The sequence below is a fragment of the Ambystoma mexicanum genome, chromosome 1q, assembly GCF_040938575.1.
Source record: "Ambystoma mexicanum isolate Mex_15411 chromosome 1q, UKY_AmexF1_1, whole genome shotgun sequence".
NCBI classification, from domain to species: Eukaryota; Metazoa; Chordata; class Amphibia; order Caudata; family Ambystomatidae; genus Ambystoma; species Ambystoma mexicanum.
The window spans coordinates 609,255,630-609,276,938 of NC_090922.1; the positions used below are offsets into that span (position 1 = coordinate 609,255,630).

At 44.0% G+C, this 21,309-nt stretch overlaps 1 protein-coding gene across 1 annotated transcript in view; it reads left to right on the top strand.

Annotated features, from left to right (window-relative positions):
* Positions 1-21,309, top strand: part of BRINP2 (BMP/retinoic acid inducible neural specific 2) — a 541,560-nt gene that overhangs the window by 502,331 nt on the left and 17,920 nt on the right. The window contains exon 7 of the mRNA XM_069641149.1: positions 11,827-12,049. Within this exon, the coding sequence (XP_069497250.1) occupies positions 11,827-12,049 (223 nt within the window). The remainder of the gene's footprint in view (positions 1-11,826; positions 12,050-21,309) is intronic.

Below are 21,309 nucleotides of genomic sequence, written 5' to 3' on the forward strand. Positions count from 1 at the left end.
GTTTTCTGTATACAGTTGGACCAAATCCTGGTTAAACATAAATAATTCCCACTGGTTCAGCTCAGAGGTTTCTGTTATCTTCCCTAAAACAATTACAATATCATTACAGTTTTTTTTTTCTCCAGATTAAAACACTTATCTTTATTCCTATTGGGAGGTCTGGTGGGGTGTTGCTGGAAATTAAGATCACCCATGATCAAATATTGCGTACCAGGGTAAGTCAAAAACCATACATTTAAAATTAATTTCACATACATTTTTACTGGTTTCTCTAGCTCTCTGTCGATCATCCATATTAATTATTAATATTTTTCGTAATGCTCCTAAGGCTTCAATAGTCAATATTCCTTATAAAACATAATGATTCATTTAAAGAAACTTACATTCGATCAATTGGAGACCGTTTTTGGCTCCAATGATCAGACCTCCAAATGCCCTACCAACAGGACTTTTAAGTACCAACCTCTGAATGATTTGATTTGGTGAGCCATGTCTCTTGAAGAACAAAGACATCAGATTCTACTTATATATTTTGTCCAGAACATTTTTTTGTGAAAGAGTTAAAACCCCTCGTATTCCACATTAACATTGATGGGTGTCCCAGAATTAAATTATCAGGTCAAGCTCCATTCATTCTGTTTGTTGCTGGAAAGTTGAATTCTTTCTTGTTTGATGGCTCAGCGAAACCTTCTAGTGCTAGAACTAATTGACCAAGTATTGACTACAATTCATTGCATTTACGCTTCTTGGAGGCATTATTTGTGTTCTTTTTAGATGTTATAGAAACTTTGGGTGGTATGTCTCGGACACAATTGAATACAAAGCCTATTGTCATAAACTCTTGGGAATTAGCCATGACTAATTCAGATATTCTAGGGGAATTAAGGTGCATTATAGCCCGATTCGCTTCATCCGTTGTCACAGTATTTCAACTTCTTTCAATTCACTAGAGGCAATACGATGGAATTGTTTAGAATTGTGGAGGATTTGCAGTATACATTGTTGATTAAAAAATTGGCTAAAATCAGTGGCATATAATTTGATTATTTTAATTTTAATGCCATTGACCTTGTGAAAGAGTACATTGAGATTTTTCTTCTGGATGAGTCCTTTGATAATTAATATATACTGCTTATGCCATTTCTTTGTCACTTCCCATTCTTATTTGATTTGAGGCATTATCTACTGGATCGAATCATGTAAGTTCATTTTGATGTGTGACCCTTTTGTCTAGTTTGCCCAATTGTTGTGCTGGTAATGCTCTTTCAGGATTGTCAGTGTATTGTTCTAGTGGTAATGTTTGAAAGTGGTTCCTCGCTTACCCCTTGCCTTTAGTTGACCCTGCTATTGCACGTTGTTCACGCAATTAATTATGCCTAATCTGCGCCCTCTGGCATTTCCTTCTAGGGTGACGTGGCTGACCTCTCGATTTCTTTGTTCTCTGCTGTCTGCTCTCTTCAGAGAGTCTCAAAGCATTATCTGAGGGTATGATGCTAATGTCTGCTTGTATATTTAGAGACACATCATCTTCAATTAATAGCGGGAAACTATGTGAAGGCAGAATAGGCGTTTCTAATTCTTCATATTCCTTATCACATTCCCGTCTGCTTTTTTGTTCAATTATATTCGGGGAATTATTAATTAGCTTGTTAGTTTCATGCTGAGAGGAAAGAACCACATCTACTATTCTCAGTATGCCTGATTTAATTATTTGTCATTCCTTGCATATTTTACTGCAAAGTTCAAATAGCGCTTTCAAAATCATTAATTGTTCCGGCGCTGTTTCATCTTCAGATCTTGAGGAGTCGGATGAGCGAAAGTTTGCATCGCAGTCAGGCGAGGACGTTTAGAGACTTTCTGTGATGCACACTAAATGTGGTGATTTAAACAGGCTGGGAGAATTAGAAGGTGCCAGGCCAAGGATATTGACTGTGAAAATTGGATTCATTGCATTAGTTACAAATCTCAATTCCCCGATGAACTCTCGTTGTGAATTCAAAAACATGTTTACTAACAAATTGTTGTCTAGTCGGGTTTCCATTGGAATATCTGGCTGCACTGAGGCTTAACATGACACCTCTGTCAAAACATCCGTGCAACGTGGGGCAGTTAGTTTATTAGTCAGTTTCAAAAAGGTTGTGATCTTGCTCTGTTCAGGACCATGATCGGTGTGTACTATATTATCTTCTACTGCTGCCATAATGCCTTTTACTGTTGCATGTGCATGTCATTTACTGAGTGCACGTTTTTTGATCGATCGGCTATACTTGCTGTTTTGCTGTTATTTAGTGTTCTAGCGCTGCACAGTTGATATCATTTCTTAATTGCCGGCATAGTCAAAATAGTGCAGTTAGCAAGCTCTAATCCACTCACCACTTTACACCAGCTGGATTAATAGATGCATTTCTAATTGAACAGCTTCTACCTGGCACTGGATGGGTCCTGCCGCTTGATCATCAACGAGATGTTGGGATTGCAGGTCCTCCACGAGCCCAGAGTGGACTGCTGCAGACTGCTCAACTCTCTAGCAACTCCACAGTGCTCTGCGCTGTCACAGGGTATTTGAGTAAAATCCTGCCTCTTGCTGTATCACAGTATAGAAACTATGAAAAGACTGCAAGCAAGGTCCAAGCAGCACAGTGGACTGCTGCAGACTGCTCAATTCTCCAGCAACTCCTTGCCTTAGTTCCAGCAGTCATTCAATAATGTTAATACTGGCCTGCTTCATCTAAAGAAGCAGCCAGCCTTCACTTGCCGAACTGCCAAATCGCACCTGCACTCCCCAGCGCTTGTGCCCAGACAACAATTTTCCAGCATTTTGTGTGATCACAAAATCCCTATACAATGAAGGGTATGACTAATTACAAACTAATTATAAACACCAAAGACACACCCCTGTAAGATAAAAACAGAGAATGAATATTTGGATGAGAAAGGGGTCTCTGGTTTGATAAGCAGGGGTGTTTGGGGACACGATTTCAGCATCAATGTCAATGTTTAAGGTTATGTTCTAAGAAAGCCAAAGACGTGGGGCTTAATAGTCACTATGTTCCCTTAACGTGGGCCAGCAGATTGTCCAAAGCCAGCCTTTTGTAAGGGACCCAACCCTGGCTGTTGCAGCAAGTGTTCTTTGCCTTCACCAATGATTCTCAGATTGCCTTATCTACAGGAAATGAGGGCAATACCTTCCTCCCAGGTCCCAGGATCCCTCCTCAGGAAACCCCCTTGGAATGGTTGCATCAAGGACAATACAGATATAACAGAGCTACTGTCACTACAGGGTGTTGACCACTGTCGACCCTTTGATGCCAGCAGACACGGAAGAGGGCAGAGTTAGAGCAGACAGTGCAGAAAGATAGGCAGTGAAACATATGCCACTGTCTTGGTTTCCAATTAGGTTCTCTACATTACCCTGTCCTCCCCATTTCACTGCTCACTGGAGGTCATGACTTCCTAGAGTGGTCGTTCGGCTGCTGCTGAGGAACTGGTACAGCAATGCCACATGAAGGTACAATTCTTTTGACATCGAGCGTTATGAAAGTGGGCCTAATTAGCTGACCTCCCTTTCAGAAATAGCAGTACCCGCATTATTTCCACTTAATAAAAATAAAAATAAATATTGGGCTACCCTACCCTCACCAGATGGCATTCTATCACAATTACAAGAATATTACAGGAATATGTGTTGACAGTTTTCAAATCGGGTTGGAGTGGGCCAAGAACGAGGGGAACATGATGATGTGATTAGAGAACGCATATTCTCTGGATAGCAATTAAAGACTCAGATGGCTGACTTCCTCTGATGTCGGGTGGGCGATCCTGTGTTGGGGGCCAATAAAGAAAAGGAGCAGAAGCAGAAGTTGGAGGCAGCCCGGGTGTGTGTGAGTGGGGGCTGCCTCCAACCAAGCAGGGCATGTAAGCGGGACGTGTTGTAAGGTATAGTGCTTGGGGTTGGCGGGCAGACGAGAGAAGGTGGCTACAAGTCAGGTACGCACCCCTGACAAGGGGGTGATTGCTATTCGCACCCCGGGGCCCCGTCCAGGGTGCAAATAGATTTTCTTTCATGGGTGACGGGCTCTGCATGTATTGCATAAGCCCAATCTCCCATGAAAAAGAAACATGGCCCCACTATAGTGAATAGAAAAGGGACACAGGCCTTTTTCTTTTTCTATGGCGAGAGCCGAGGAAGGGACTGGGTGCCATGATGCGAGCCGCAGGTATGTAGGAAATGATGGAGGGGGTAGCGGAAGGGTACAGGAAGTCTTGGGGTGGGGAGGCAACTGGAAGGGGCTCAAGGTTGGCAAAAGTGTTGTCAGAGAGAGTGGAGTCCAGCTGTACTCACTAAGCCTTGGCCGTGCTAGTGGGTTGAAGTCACCAATGGTGACTGTCATTAGGCTGGGGATTTTTAGTCAATACACAGAGTTCAGATAAAAAAAGATTGAGACTTCCGGGTGGGTGATAGATGAGTAGGATAGTGACAGGGATGGAAGAGATAAGTTGGATGGAGATATGTTTCAAAGACGTGGGAACAAAAGTTAGAGTAGGTCAAAGGGCTGACAGGGTGACCTTGATAAAAATCATGCCAACTCCACTAACTTCCTTGGTTGGTCGAGGGGATAGGGAGAAAGTATCAGAGTTGATGTGGAGGGCAGCCAGAGTGACAATGTCAAATGGGGGAATCCATGTTTTGGCAGAGCGATTTCCAATGGGATTGCACCATTAGAAAACGCTTCTGTGAATGAGGCCCTGAATCGGAACATGGCCGTGTTCAATATAGAAGGACTTTTTGAAAGATAAAATGATGTTTATTCTCACCAAATAAGCTATTACAAATGCATCATTTAATTTTACTAAAATTGTAAACTGGCTATTTTTAAAAGGCTGTAAATGTAAATATCTAATGATAACTTCCAGTATATATGTTTGTCATAATAATAACATATACTTGCCTTAGTGAGCGAAACACATTATCAAAACCTAGAATAACATGTACATTATTTCTTAACGTGCTCTTTTGAAATACTCCTGTGTGAAAAGTAAGGGGTTAAATAGCGCCAGTGATGGTTCTTAGCTGCTTTGAATAAAATGTGGAGCATTTGGGGAACATAAGAATGACAGCATATCTTTACACTTGACAACTTTTTCAATAAAAGGGTTATATGCTCAAATCATAAAATATTTAATGTGCACTTCATGGTAGCACCCGTTTACTGCAAACCCGAAAATTCTGAATACGAAAATGTCAAATCGTTTACTGCGCATTTCACTGCATGTATATGTTAAATAAATACGGTAAGGGCAGTATAGGGGTACAGGGGTCTCAGCTTTTTTTTCTTCAGTGATCACAAAGATCCCACTGGATGTGGTGCTAATTTCTTTTGTCACTAAACTAACCTGACCTTAAAGTATGTGTAACCGTGAACCACATATTCTAATTTAGACAGCGTCAGAATTTGGATGTAAGGGTGAAATCCTTGCGACATCTGTCACTCGATGGGGGTCTCCAAAACGGGGAGCCGTGCTTAATTTTAGAAGGGGAGGGGCTGAGAGGTGAAACCGGGTCTCAGAGAAAGGATGCCTATGCATAGTGTGCTTTGCGCATGCCCAGTCCATAATGCACAGACATCCTTTGAGAATTATACAACATAGTTCCTCGTCTTGTGAACAAAAATATGCAATGGGCCTCATTACGACCCAGGCGGTAAGTTACCGCCTGGGCCGTGACTTTACCACCATGGCGTAAACTACGTTTACGCCATGGTGGTTGGCGGACTTACCGCCCCATTCCGACCTTGGCGGGGCGGTAAGTCCCCAATCCCCATTTACCCTTCCCCATTCCCATTTTTGCCCCATAGGGCATAATGGGAGTGGGGAAGGCGTTAATTACGCCACCGTAAATTACGGTGGCGTAATTAACTCCATGGTCCCTTAGCGCCATGGATTTTAACACCTGCTAGAAGCAGGTGTTAAAACCTCCATGGCGCTAAGGGACCTCGTAATCAGGCGGTAAGGGTCGGCGCTGTTTACGCTGCCGTAAACCCCTTACCGCCTGGGTCGTAAAGTGCTCAATTATGTCAACCAGTCTTCTATATTGCCAGAACGTTCACATCCTCAATACGATTATTTAAAACACCCAAACGGTTTTCCTCGAGCCTCTCCTGCTTCCACAAGGCATAGAGTCATCAATACATTTATTACTAGGTGACTTCTCTTGGAGGGTATACATAGAAGCTTAAAAGTTTACTGCAAAATATACAATAGTTATTTCCATAGATATCATTACACTCGCAGCAGCGGTCATCTTGCTTGAAGCCCAACCTCAGCATTCTTCCTGAAGATCAATATGAATGAGGACTAGTCCTTTTTTTTAAATCATGGCCAGAATAATATAGTCAGCATTTTCCTCCCCTGCAAGACCAACCCTGCTGCCCAATTCATGCATTATGTAAAAAAAATATAATGATGTAGATTCATGTAAGTCTTTCAGCCTCATTATGGTTTTAATTCAGAAAATAAATTCCGGAATGCAAACACTGGGGCTGGGGTTTTCATGAGCATGTTTATTTCCACTGGCATTATTAATGAATAAGTGAGGTTGTCCTCTCTCCCCGATGTTCATTTGCGGAACTAGCGAATCACTACACAATTTCCTTTAGTGGGCAGGAGTTTAGGTTATTAATATATGCAGATTATGCTGGCTTACATTTGCTATCATGCCCCTGAAACTCATTGAAGCAAACATTGAGCATTCTTGATTTAGGCAGTGAATGATCTGGGTAGAAGTTGAATGTTTCAAAAACAGAGGTGGTTCTGATGTTAAAAGTCTACCACAAAGGTTACCTCAGTAAATAAGGAGGGTGGGGAGAGGGGGAGGTGTAAAATTGGTCTCAGTGTTTGGGAGCAGATAATACATGTGGTTAGTCAAAGTCTCTAAACTATAGAAAAACAGCCAAGGAGGATTGTAAGAGGTTGGCCCCTACTGACCATTCTTTCTTGGGCAAAGTACACTTAATACAAACAAATACAGTGGAACACGTTAATTATTTACTTTCTACAATATGTATAACAATTACAAGAAAGATGTATAGTGAAAAAATATTTCCTCGGTGTGTGTGGCAAACAAAACGTCTGTGCTCCTTTGAAAAAAACCTACAAACAAAGGGATTCAAATGGTTCCCTAGATTTCTAATGTGGTGAAAGTCCCTGCCTTACCTTGGGCAGTGGCAGTGGGAAGGTCAAAGGGGCCTGGGGCATCCTGATCTAGTGGATACTGAACCCAGAGGATATATTGGGGATCCCCAAACCACCCAAACTGGGCGCCTGCACTACGGCAGGGGCCAGTCAAAGGGCCAATAATTCATCCTTTCCAACCCTACATACACCTAAGATCTCCATGGGATGGTCAAAAGTGCTTTTTAAACCTCACCATCGCTACAGACGACCACGGTCATCTAGGACATAGCCACATGAATTTTCACAGCACTATCGCGTATACTAATATGCAGGAACCAAAAAGGAGTATTTGCAGGGGCATGCAGCACCCCATCATTCATACTGAAATGCCGGATATCCAATGTTATAGTTACAGGAATTCTGATCCCCCACTATCATTCCTATCAATATGCACATTCATACCCCCACTGTCTGTGCTAGTATGGAGGAGCACAGAGGGGGTAGTCACAAGAGCCCTCACACCTTCATCAAACCTAACACTGCCAGTTACTACTGCATAGAGTGGGGATTCCCATAACCCTTAGAGAAACTCCTTGCCATAAGGTGAACCAACTCAGAGAGCCATTCAAGGTCCCTGGCCAGACCCAAAAATATATCATAGGAAAGGAATCCTCTCGCTTTAAGGGATCAAAGTTGCAGCGTTTGGAAGTCACAGACAAGTGAGGAAGTACATATGTTCCTGGGGGCCAACCCAAGAGTCATTTCACATTGTGACTCATACTCCCACAGCCCTGGAAAACCCGTGCTCGACAAGTTGTAGTTGAACAATGAGGAAGTGATGCATGTGCAACGTGTGAGCAAGAAACCAAACATACACTATTTTCTCAATTTCGTCGGGATTTCAAACTGCAAAATTCCCACAAGTAAGAATGTTTCAATGTAACAGGAAGGTTCCAATGCGGACTAGAAGAATTTCCAACTCAAGTTTCACATGCAAGGAGTGCAGAGGGGCCCAGACTAAAGCAGGCAAAGACAGCGGGGCTTCCAGGAGGAGGGAGGGTCCACAACTGTGCATGGCCTTTCTGTAGACCAGAGAGCGTTCTGAGGTGATTGGAGGGATTAAATAAAAGAGGTTGGCAGGAGAAACTTGCATCAACGTACAGGGCGTTGCCATCAGAAGGAGAAGAGTTGTCAGGAGGTTAGAGGATAATCGATACCATCTAGAAAGATAATGTGCGTGTGGAGGGTGGAGGAGAAGAATCATCAGGAAATCAACAGACCAGGACAGGGGACAAGGTGAAAGTACTTAACTCCAGTGACAGACAGGGAAGTGCTGGAGGCGAAGATACAACTACTTTGCCTGAGGAGGTGGGAGGAGTGAAGATGCAGGTAGAAAGAAAGATCAGGAAGGTCCCAGTAGATCTGTTCAGTCACGGGAAGGAAGTAGCTACACCTGGTTAGCTTTAGGAAACTTGAAATTAAAATAATAATAATTATTAACATTATTATTATGCACAGACCTAGTTTTTAGAAGCAACAGAGCGCTTTACAGAGGTATACAAGTACAGATGCATAACATAGCGCTTTTCAGAGGTAACAACAGAACAGAAATACAGCGCAGGGTCAGGATATAGAGGGGCACAGAGGAGGGGTACAGCTTTACTGGGTGGCGGGGAGGAGAGGGGCAGGTGGCGTCTAGCTAGTCAGGTGGCGTGTGGGGAGATGTGATGGCCTAGGTGTTGAGGCAGAGAGATTCCTTGAAGAGGTGGGTCTTGAGTTCTTTTCTGACTTCTAGGAGTAGTCTGATGGCGAGTCTGATGCAGATGAGGAGGAGGTTCCATAGTCTTGGGCATAGGCAGAGAAGGATTGTTTTCTGGTCCTTTCCTTTTTGCAGTGGCGGAATTCAAGACTGCATGTGTCCTTGCTTCTGGTGGTGCACTGTCTGCCGGAGATGCTGAGTTTCTTCGCAAGGCAGCTGGGTGACTTGAGGATGACTGCCTTATAGATAATGCAGCAAGACTTAAATGTGATTTGTGCGTGCAGTGGGAGCCAGTGAAGGTTGATGAGGGCCGGGGTGATGTGGTCGTACCTGAGTACACCCTTGATGAGGTGTGCGGCCGCGTGTAGGACACTTATCAGGGGCACAAGGGAGGAGGACGTGAGGCCTTTGAGGAGTGCATTGCCCCCATCCAGGTGTGATAGGACAGCGCTTTAACAATGGATCTAAAGCTTTCTGAAGGAAGGAAGGGCTTGACTTCCCACAAGACGGGGAGCTGATACCAACCTCTATGATTTTTCTTAACTGTGTGTGTCTTGAAGTATAGGTGTTTGTCAATGTGGAACCCGAGGGACTTGGCACAGGAGGTGAGCTCAGGTGTGAAGCCCTCAGAGTTCAAGGCTGATAGCCAGGTCTGCATGTCTGGGTTTTTGCTGTTGCTGGTGAGGAGTTGGAATTCGGACTTGGAGGGCTTGAGTTTCAAGTATGCACTGGACATCCAAGACTGTATCAGGGAGAGGCAGGTTTTGAGCCTATGGATGTCCTTGGTGGAGTCGATCTTGAGGTGTAGCTGAGAAATGAGCTCATCACTGATTTTGTTAATCTCAGAACTATTTTAAACATCTCTTTGGGCATCAGTTGCATAATAGCCTGGCCCTTAAGGGGTTAAGATTACAACAGTAATGTTAGTGGTGGGGTGCAATGAGATTTATAAATCCACTCATGGCCCACCTTACGCCTGGTGGCCATGTGTCCTAAAGAACCCATGCAAGGACTGATTTGCCAGTAGTCAACCAGAATATCAAATTCACAACTCTGACATGATTCAAGGATCGGCAAGGATAGTAGCTGGTACCCTGCATTGCCCTTTGCTGTCATGGGTGCTGCACTTTGCTACCATGGGTGCTGCCCTTGCTACCCCTGTTTTAGAGATCATAGCTGCGCTGCCAGGGACAGGATGCAATCATGACTCTCTAAGAGACAATATTACTTGTTGCACTTCTCACACATTGTCTCTTGACTCTCAAAATCTAATAAGAAGCTGCTCAAGCTGTAAAGGTGGGCAAGGGATGGGAGATCATACCCTTTTCTGCCACCAGCAGCTTCCTATGGCTAAAGAGGGAGAAGGTAAAGTATTTCCTCTATCTACCGAGCCCCTCGGGAAGAACGACTAAGAACTGACAAAAAGACCAGCTCCCACCCCTGCCACGAAGAGACAGTGTAGCCCGCTCTCACCTGATGTGCAGCCACTGGTGTTGGTCACAGTCACACCGGGCGGAAAGAACCCTGGGATAGTGCCCCGTCCCTCCTGCAGCTGTGGCATCTTTCACTTTGTGCGGGAGGCACAGAGGATGTTTTGCCCTTCCTGTGCCTACCACAAACCAGCACAAGAGTAGAGAGCATGCTATAGAGAGCATGCTACAGGGAAGAGGTTACACTGCTGTGCCCCAGACCGGCACCACCAGCCCCCCAGCAAGAACACATCAAATACTCGTTCCCCTGCAGCAAGAGCAGGTGGAATAGGATCCAGTAGAAACACCAGAGACGAGGACTTTGTTGCATATGGTGGCTGGACATATGGCAAATGAGGCTTTAACTGCAATAAAATGGAAGCACACAGGCATTTGAGGCAGAGCATAGCTTATGAAGGAGGCACCTGGGCATGTGAGGCTCTACCATTCATGTATCTATCAACAAACCTCCCCATTGTTTTTTTAGGAAAGAACTCCAACTATTTGAGTCGTCCATCACAACACAGCACTTCTGTACCAAAACTACAACTCATTCTCAATATGGGGGATATTTGCTCTGATTAGTTGATGCTTAAACCACTCAATGAAGGGCAACTAACAAATGAGTGCACTGTTACCTCAGTCTTTTTTCAATATATTATTGATGGTTCAAACAGTCATAATTCTGACTATGCATTTGGGGACATGGGGTAATGCTTCTTCCTTTCTTTTTTGGAACAAGTTGGCCAAAGGTTACAAAAGGTAAGTAATTAATTTGCCTTTTCATGCATCACTACAGTAAACCTCCCAAATTCTCCAAAGATTAAACACTTTGAATTTTTCAGGTGGTTCCTTTCAGCTACACTAGCTATGTAAGTGCGAGAGAGGTGACCCGTATGGAAAGAACACTGTGAGCTTCCCAAATTACTTTTTATGTTAGTAGCCATGTAGTTCCCATTGAAAATCAATCTGCAAAGTTTACCCAGAATGTGGATGTCATGGTAAGTATTGTTTAAGTCTCCAACATGCCACCAACGTGACCTCAGGGTAGAACTCATGAAAATCAATGTAACACATCTTAAATAGTTAACTTGGAGCTTGAACGTCTTAAATAATTGTATTCACTTATTGAACTCTTCAGTGACTTGAACTCTTCAATAACCTGAGTCCAAGAGGTCCATGCTGTGGCCAGGTCCTGCACCAACAAACAATTGCTAGAGGGTGTTAAGAGAGGTGTCAGAATGAGTAGAAGGCTTACATTCCCATTGAGTTGAGGCTGTGAGAGGTGGTGCTGTGGAGGGTGCTAGACGTATCTGTGGTGGGAATGCACATGAGCATAAAGGTGTGATCTCCATGTGTTAGGAAGGCGAATCTGCCACCCTGTTAAACCTCAGTAACTCTTCTATTTCTTCTTGTACCTCTCAGGACAGCTCCAGTCATTTCTGAGGAGGCTCCCAGCAGACCGTTTCCTGAACTCTACAACAGTCTCCCAGTACTGGGCCATGGATCCCCATCTCACCCATCGTTATGAGCAATTGGTGACTAGTTTGAGGCTCCTCCTCACCAAAGCACAGAGAACCATCCGGCGACTTTTCATCCTTAGCAAGCGATGCCGCCGCCAGCCCCGTATCAGGCTGCCGAGGGAGAGGTATGGCAGGTGTACCTACTTATTTCAAAACCGTTTCCAAGTCTGGGGCATAAGGTCAGCTTTCTGGATCACCATCATTCTCTGAGTTCAAGGGGCAGTCAGCTGAGCGTGAATTCTTGTCTGTTACACCTGGGAAGAGGGTATAATAAATAACCAACAAGTCCCTAGTGTCTCTAGGGTAATCATTGAAACTCCTTCCAAATTGTATTGTATTTGTATTGTATTCATATGCTTATAGAGCGCTGACAGCCCGCAGGCATCAGTGCAAGTAAACGTGAAACATGCACTGGGACAGACAAAGACAACTAAGTTATCAGGCTAGCCAATGTTCAAGGAATTATTTATTTGAACAAATAGGTTTGCGGTGCTTTCTGAAGGTTCTGTAATTCAGTTCCAGGCAGAGGGGGGTTTGCAGCTTATTCCAATGCTGGGCTGCCCGCACTGGGAAAGCTCTGCAGGCACCCAGAACACAACTGAAAACGGGCTCCTGAATCCTGTCCTGGGCTTCTGACCTCAATGACCGATTAGGTGTGTATTTTACAAACCTTTTCTTAAGGTAAGCTGGGGCTGAGTCGTACACGCACCTATGCACTAGAGACAGAGATTTGAAAAGTATCCTATCTTCTATCCTGAGCCAGTATAGTGCTTTCCTGCCGTCAGCTATGTGATCTCTCTTGTTAATCCATTTGATGACGCCTACTGTGTTGTTCCCCATAATCTGACATCTCTCTACACCCTTCTTCAAGGCCCTAAGCAGCAATGAGTTGCCGTAATCTAAATGGGACAAGATAATAGCCCTAGCAATGGTAGCAGAGTTCTTCTCACTACTGAGTGGACGGATGGCTCCCAGGAGCTGTAGGTAATAGGAATTATTTTTATGTAAATAATTCACCTGAGCCTCATCCCCCATGGTCGCCTCCATCATCATCCCAAGAGTTTTAACCTGAGCAGCAACTTTGATGTGTGAGTCTTTAATGTAGAATGAGTCATATTCTGCTCCTAACTTAGCTCTTGCTTGACGCAAGCCAAAAATCATCAGCTCTGTCTTTTTACCATTCAGGCACATCCAATTGCCTTCCATCCATTTTTCTATAATGCAGAATACCTCTGAGATCTTGGCACTGTCTAGTATGTGATTTCCCTGCAGATTCAGCACCAGCTGGGTATCGTCGGCATAATTTGTAAAAAAATACACCGACACTTTCCAGTAACTCACACAGACATTTCATGTAAAGGTTAAAATGTAGGGGAGACAGACTGGCTCCCTGTGGAACCGCCAAAACTTATATGAGCAGCCTTGGAAAACCTTTCTCCCAATGCACTTTTGCTTTGCGATTTGCCAGGAATGATGTCAGCCAGGCCAGTGCAGCCGAGGAGCACCCCACCTTTTTGTCCAGGACCTGCTGCAGTAGTTGGTGGTCAACCAAGTCAAAGGCTGCATTTAGGTCCAAGAGTATTAGGAGCCCTGTCTTGCCCTTGTCAACAATGGCTAGCATAAAGGTCTGTAGGTCTAACATGGCCGTCTCTGTGCTGCGTACAGCACAGAAGACTGACTGATGTTCATGAAAAATATCATTGTCTTCAACATGTAACTGAAGTTGGCTAGTTGCTATTTTATCCATGACTTTGAGAATACAATGTGTGTTAGCTATAGGGGCAAGATACCCAGGTTTATGTTCTAAACCAGGCTTCTTAACAGGGGCATGATGGTAACTTCCTTAATGCATTAGGGTACTATACCATCTTGAAATGAAGCATTGACTATTTTAGTGAAGACTGGGGCAAACAGTTCCTTGTTTTCCAGAATTATCATTGGTGGGATTATGTTTTCAGAGCATGGGAAAGGTTTCTTGTTCGCCAGTACTTTAACCATCTCGTCTTCTGAGATTGGGTGAAATTTGAAAATTGCCAATTCTTTCTGTCTCAGTTCTACAGCTATTGGGGAAGGTTCCATGCTAGATACTTCTCTAGCCTTAATGATGACATCTCTGGCTTTCTGAGTTTTTTCAATGAAAGCCCTTTGCACTAGTTCACAGTCCTCCTCTGATGGAACATAGGAGGGGTACAAAGCCTGTGGTCTATCTACTGAATTAAGTATGCTGAAAAGTTTACTAGTGAAGTTAGGAGCGACTTCTATCAGCTGTTATAGTAATTCGATTTCGCATCTCTAATGCTCCTTCTGTATTTCACATTGATGCAACTCCTGAGTTCTTTATTGTCAAGCAACGGATCTTTTTGCCACTTCCTTTCCAGAGTTCTTTTCTCGATCTTGGACTTACAAACGTCACTATGGAACCAGTTATTGTGATTGTTGTTCTTCTTGACCAATTTCAACAGTGGCCCTGACTGGTGGTTACTTATGTTTCTGCTACACTCTGCAGTAGGGGAACGACTTGATGCAACCCAAATATTCCTATCTCTGTTACACTCTGTGGAGGGTCACATACCCCATGACCATGAATTAAAACTGTATTGTTGTTATTACAAGTGGTATTGGGACAGACTCAATAAACATGTAGCTCACACTCTCTGTTACACCATAAGGGATATACCAAATGACCCCAACACCTTTGTGCTTCTATTTTACAACAATTCATTTACCCCCATTAGACCATGTTGTGGGGTAGACAATTAATTTCTCCCACATTCAATGCATCCTAGCTGTCTCGGGGGGGGCACCATTCATTAGAGGCTAAACTTTATTGACCATGAGTTCCCTCTGTCTCTGACAGTCCCTACAACAGTATACAGAGTTGGAGATCATCAGCTCCTACTTTCTGTTTCACTCTGTGTAATAGTGGACAATTGATATATCAGAGGAAGAGGTGCATGGATTTTAAGTCTTCACTGGACAAATGAAAGAGATGGTATATAATACCTGTTGGCACCACAAGGTGTAGCACAAACAGAAGATGATTATACCCTGTTGTCCCACTCTATGGTGATATCAAGACAGAAAATTCTCACAGGTTTGGCTCCTTTTCAAAATGTAAAGGAGGCATGAAGTCAGAGTCTCTGAGAGTAAATATTCAGACAGCACGCTATACTTTCCCATTGAGTCAGTCCCCATTATTGGGATATGGCCAGACTCATCAAGTCTGTCCAAACTGCAATGTGTGATAGAAACAAAAAGCACTGATGGTACATTGAGGATGTCTCCACTATGGGATGTGATAGAGCTGGAAATCAATTGTTCCTGACCTCAGAGGTCAATGGAAAGAGAAGCCACTTAAGGTCCACTAAGCCTGTGCCTATCAGAGGGTTTAAACGAGTCAGGAACACTATATCCCCCAGCCCTATAGTATGTGATATGGAAACAAACACACCATTTATGTGGAAGGAACTGGTGATCCATCAGATCTGTCATGAGCCACATGGCCTTATTGAAACAAAAGGTGATCATGTCTGAAAGTTAGACCCTGCACTCATGCTGGTTAAGTGAACAAAAAGACTTTGTTTCAGTGAAAAAAGACATACATGATTGATTGAGCTGGTCCCCATCGCCACGTGGTGTGACAGACTGAAGGTGTTCATCACCATGTGGTGTGGTAGACTGATGGTTCAAGTATACATCCATCTGCTTGGTGTCACAAAGAACCTATGACCTGTTGAGTGTGTGCCTCACTTTAATAGGCACACTGAATGCATTGGGACAACGACTTAGTTCCTCATTGCAAAGGGCAAGACCAGATGGTATGCATGCTTCATGTAATCTATCTCCAAATGACTGATATAACTGTGAGGTGATGGCCTTTGAGTTCATCTCTCACCACACAAGCTGTCAGAGATAAAACAAACCCAGGGTCTGCCAGGTGAATTGTCCACCACATGAACTACCAAGGAGAAAGAATGGAATGAGGGAATGTGTGGTCCGTTGAGCATATTCCTCATCGTGTGATTAAAGGCTTGGATAAGGAACCTATGGTTGGTCTTGTCTGTGCCCTACTGTGTAGTGCAGAAAATAGTCCATGGGGGCTGTGGTCAATGGGGTCTGCCCTGTTCTATGTGGTGTAACAGGAGGCAAAAGCTTCACATCTATTGTGCCTGCCACCATTCCCCACCCCATGGTTTAATAAGCCACATTGGTCTCATGGTACTTTGAATTGTTCACCCATGAATAAAGAGTGTAACAGATGCAGAATCATTAAAAATAATACCAGTTTCCCTCCCACTGTAGAGTGGCATGGAGACAAAAAGCAATCCAGTGTCCTGACCCATGATAGTCGTACACTGATGTGTGTGCTTGATCATCACGTGTAATTGTTATATCTCAGCTGATATCTATGGAACTTTGTATAGACCTTGTATGAGGAATGTGATAGGGGCTGCAGTAGATTGCTTAGGCCAACAGTTCACCAAGGATGGTGGAGATGGCTGGACATGCCGGGGCTATTAGAACCTGTCTTAATCCTAATAAAGCAGGTTAATACATGAAGCTATTCTGTATCATGTAGCTTTATCATCCAAATTCCACAAATACTCTTCACCCTTTGTTTACAGTTTCCTCATTCCTATGACCTTGTCTGCAAAATTATTGGCAAACTTTTAATAACATTCTATCATTCTGAGAAATTACCTAAAATTGACATATTGTGTGCTGTTTGCAAAGTGTGGAGGAAGAACGTGAAAGTCCAGAGGCAAAGATAATGGTGAATGAGAAAAAGGTAAAGGTTATGGCAGATTCAGGTGCGAAGGTGTCACTCATGTCAAGAAATGTGTATGAGGAGATTGTCTTAGGGAATGTGTGTGAATTGATTAAACCAGATATAAAGCCTGCTGCTTATAATACAGACAAAATAGAATTGTTGGGATATTTTATTGCAAGGTTAGAGTTCAAAGGGAGGTATTCTGAAAGAAACGTATATGTCAATAAGAAGGGAGCAAACTCTTAGGGTGGCGCGTACAAAAGAAGTTGGGTATACATTTGTATCCCAATACGGAGGACCAGGTTTTACATGTAGGATTCAAGGGAGGTGAAGTGGACGTAGAAAGATATGACGTTGTGTTTGTGAAAGGTGTGTGAAAAGTGTTGGGAAGATTAAAGGGATGAAGCATCACATAGGGCCTCATTACGACCCTGGCGGAGGTCCATGGTGCAATTTGCACCATGGACCATGGCGCAGAGCTGCCAACTCCGCCATGGGGGTTGGCGGACTTACCGCCCCATTCCGACCTTGGCGGGGCGGTAAGTCCCCAATCCCCATTTACCCTTCCCCATTCCCATTTTTGCCCCATAGGGTATAATGGGAGTGGGGAAGGCGTTAATTACGCCACCGTAGAATACGGTGGCGTAATTAACGAGGGGACCCGTAGCGCCATGGATTTTTCCGCCCGGAAAATCCGGGCGTAAAAATCACCATGGCGCTACGGAAAGTCCTAATCTGGCGGAGAGGTACGCCATGCATTACGCTGGCGTAAACCCCTCTCCGCCAGGGTCGTAATGAGGGCCATAGTGTTAAAAGAGGGAAGTGTTCCAGTAACTTGAACATTGCATCAAGTACCTTTCGCTTTACGTGATGTTGTAAAGAAAGAGCTTAATAAGTTGTATTCATTAGGGATCTTTGAGAGAACCTGCACTGGAGAGTGGCTATCTCCATTGGGTGTGGTTACAAAAATGAGTGGAGATCTATGACTTTGTTTAGATCTTAGAGCATTTAAGAGGTGTGTAGTTTTGGAAAGACATCTCCTCTCCAATATGGCAGAGATGTGGTCCATGACTGGGACAGGAAGGTTTTTTTACAAAGTTGGATGTGTAGTCTTCATATACCAGGTGGAGTTGGATCAGGATTCATGGAATTTAACAGCTTTTGTTACTCATAAGGGGATATTTCAATACAGGCAAATGCCTTTTGGCTTAGATTCTGTGTTATCGGTCTTCCAAAAAGTGATGGATACGCTTTTCGAAGGTATCCTAATATGTGGTGAAACGGAGGGAGATCATGAACAAATACACAAGAATCTGGATATTCTAAAAAAAGAGGAATGACATTTAGGTAGGAGAAATATTTATTTAGAAAGGAGTGCATTGAATATTTGGGTCATGAGATCAGTGCTGAGAGAGTGGGGCCAAAAAGAGAAATTGTGGATATTATAAGGATGGTAGGAGTGCTACAGACGAAAGGAGAGTTGAGGTCATTTCTTGGAATGATAGCATTTTATCAAAGGTTTGTGAAGAATTTTGCAGAAAATGTTGGAGGAATGAGAACACTGTTAAGAAATGGTGAACATTATATTCCGAATGTGAAGTGTGATAAGGAGCTTGAGGCAATTAAAGAGGACTTTTATTTAGCACATGCATTGGGTCAGTTTGATACCAGAAGAAGGTCAATTATCACTGTCGATGCACTTGATGTGGGCATGGGAGCTGTTTTGACACAGAGAGATGAAGTGGTATCAGAAGTGATTACTGCACATGCCTCGAGGGTTTTGCAAGGTGCTGAGAGAAAATATTCAGAAATGGAAAAGGAGGCTTCAGTATGCCATTGGCCAGTAGACATGTTTAAAGTTTTTGTGTGGGGAGCACAATTTGCACTAAGGACGGATCCTAAGTTCCTTAAGGAGATATTTGAGCCAAAGGGACTGGATAAGGTATCCAGGAGAAGGGCAAGTTGGGTTTCGAGAATGCAGAGTCATGCATTTATTATGGAAGTGATAACAGGAAAATATAATTTAATGGCAGACTGTTTTTCACACCTTAGTGGGCGTGAGGAAAATGGAAAGGGGGATGTGATGGACATAGTTTTTGTGGCACATGCACAGATTATAGAAAATGGTGAATGGGAAAATTATATTGCCTATGACCTGTACCTATTGTGTGTTTCGATGAGTGGAAAGTGGATGGCTGCAAAAGTAGAGATTGAAAGATGAAGAGAAAGCATATTGGGAAGTAAGCAATGAATTGAGCATTGAGGGAGGATTACTGTGTAGGTGGGGACGAGTAGTTGTTCCCGAGGTGTTAAGGGAAAAGCTCATTGACATTGCCCATGAAAGGCATTTTTGAATTACTAGAACAAAGGCTGTGTTAAGAGATGATTGTTGGTTGTCAAATTTGACAAGACAATATAAATGTTGTATCAATTGTGAGAAAGCAAGAAAAAGGGCATGAGTTGTGTCTCAACCTATGATGGCCATGGATGTGTTGGGTCGAGTAGATGCTGATGGTGGACAAGGAAAATGTATCATGATTGTGGTTGGAATGTTGTCTAGATGGAGATTCCTTAGGACAGCAGTTGGCCAAAGATGGTGGAGATGGCTGGACGTGCCAGGGGCTGTTAGGACCTGTCTGATTCCTAAGAAAGCAGATTAACACATGGAGCCATTGTGTGTCACGTAGCGTCAATTTAGTTACATAGACAGAGCTTTCCTAATGTGTTACTATAGAGACAGGGAGTACCTAGAGGCCTCCAAATCATAATCATGGAAGAGGGCAATAGGCAATACCATGTCTGCTCCACACAGTGGACTGTGCCTTCCAGACAGAAACATTGTGATTCATGTAGGATTATCTCCACCATATGGTGTAATTTGCAAAGGGGAAGCTCTTTGTCCATTGACTCACTGGCTCCACATACAATGGTCGAAGATAGAGAGCCCATCATCTATTGCAAGGGGTCACAGAGGCAGATGGGCGCCGTCTCCCATTTAAACTCCCCACCCTTTGTGGTGTAACAGAGACATCCAACTGTGACTGATGCAATTACATTGAATTGGGTAAATTGACATAGGTAATCACAACTCAAGATTACTTTGGTCCAAGCGACCCTACATGTTGTGGCCTGTGCTATGAAATAACTTGGGTGAGATTAGCGGAACCCAAACTCATTACAGTGGGCCTCATTACGACTCAGGCGTGTCGGGGGGAAATTCTGCCGGGGTCGGCCGGGCCGTCCGCAGACCTCCGGGCAGGGAGGCCCCAACTCCTCCCGTATATCCCAGATGAGATAGAGTATGAGACACACACAAGGAGCAAGGCGACTCTGCTGTTTATTTATACAAAACGGCAGGGATGGGGCAAGGAGCGTACGCGTCCGTCCTGACACACACATAATCGTGGGGCTCGCAGGCCCTTTTTACTGCATTATGACGCGCTACTTGCGTCACTTCAGAAAGTTAACAAAAAACCTATCGCCACTCTTAATTGGTTGCTCGAGTGGTAGGGTTAGTATAGTACACATATAGAGAATGATATTAGTGGACAAGGTGTAGTCAGGTGGTATATCTGGGTTGTCCCTATAATTGGATACATAAGAATTGTTACATGAAGGCTCCTGAGGATTGGCTAATGTTACTGACGTCTGAGATAAGAGCCCCATGTTCTGATTGGTGCATCCGTGAGCTCCCCAGCCTGGGACCATCGTTGTTCCCAGCTCTCGGTGTACCTGTGTTTGCAACAATGTTTCAATATGGGTACGTGCAGACAATGTGAGGATTTATTCATAGGTGGAAGGCTGACCGCTCCCACTGTAGCAGGTGTCCATTGAGCCTTTCAAGTGTCTCGGCCTGTGTCTCGTAGTGAGGGACCCAGACGCCTTTTCTCTCCTGGGTTTTGGCATCTCGTCAGATTCGGCTTGGTCACGTGAGGCGGGACCGTGTTTGAGGCAGAATTCTGCACAATTAATATTGCTTTTCCACTGTGTGTCTGGTTTAATTTGTAGATATGACTTTAACGTTGGTACGCGGAGTGCGAGGTTGCAACATCGTGCCTTTGATGATTTGTTCTTGGATGTGGGCTTGCAACATTGCGACCTTGGCTGGTTGCTCCATCGGGTTCTTTCTGCAGGATCAGCAACCTGACTCTTGCTTTGTTAATGTCCACGGGAGCTCTTGTTTGAGGCCTACTCGGGCCTGGTGCTTAAGTAGTCTGTTTGGTGCATAGGTGCTTTAGATTTTAGTAGCATACATTTCCATGACCAGTATCGTGTTTCCATTATACCTCTCATGGTGGTAACGGGTTTCAAGGGAAGCGTGAGCAAGCGTTATAGATGAGTTCATGATGCATCTTGCGTTTCTGCATTCTGAAAGCCTATGTAAAAATAATAAAGATGCACGTCCGTGAATATGCCTGTCGCCTACGTCAGAGCACTGAGTATGTTCTTCGTGTAGATTGGTGTGGAAATGTTAAGTGTGTATACTTGTACAGATGTGCTTCCCGTTGTCTAGGTCGTCATGGCATCTCTAACGACGTGTGGTTTTTAGTCTAGCTGATCCGAGCCGCAGGTGTCGGCATGGCCAGTGCGGGCTGCTGGGCAGGCAGGTGGACA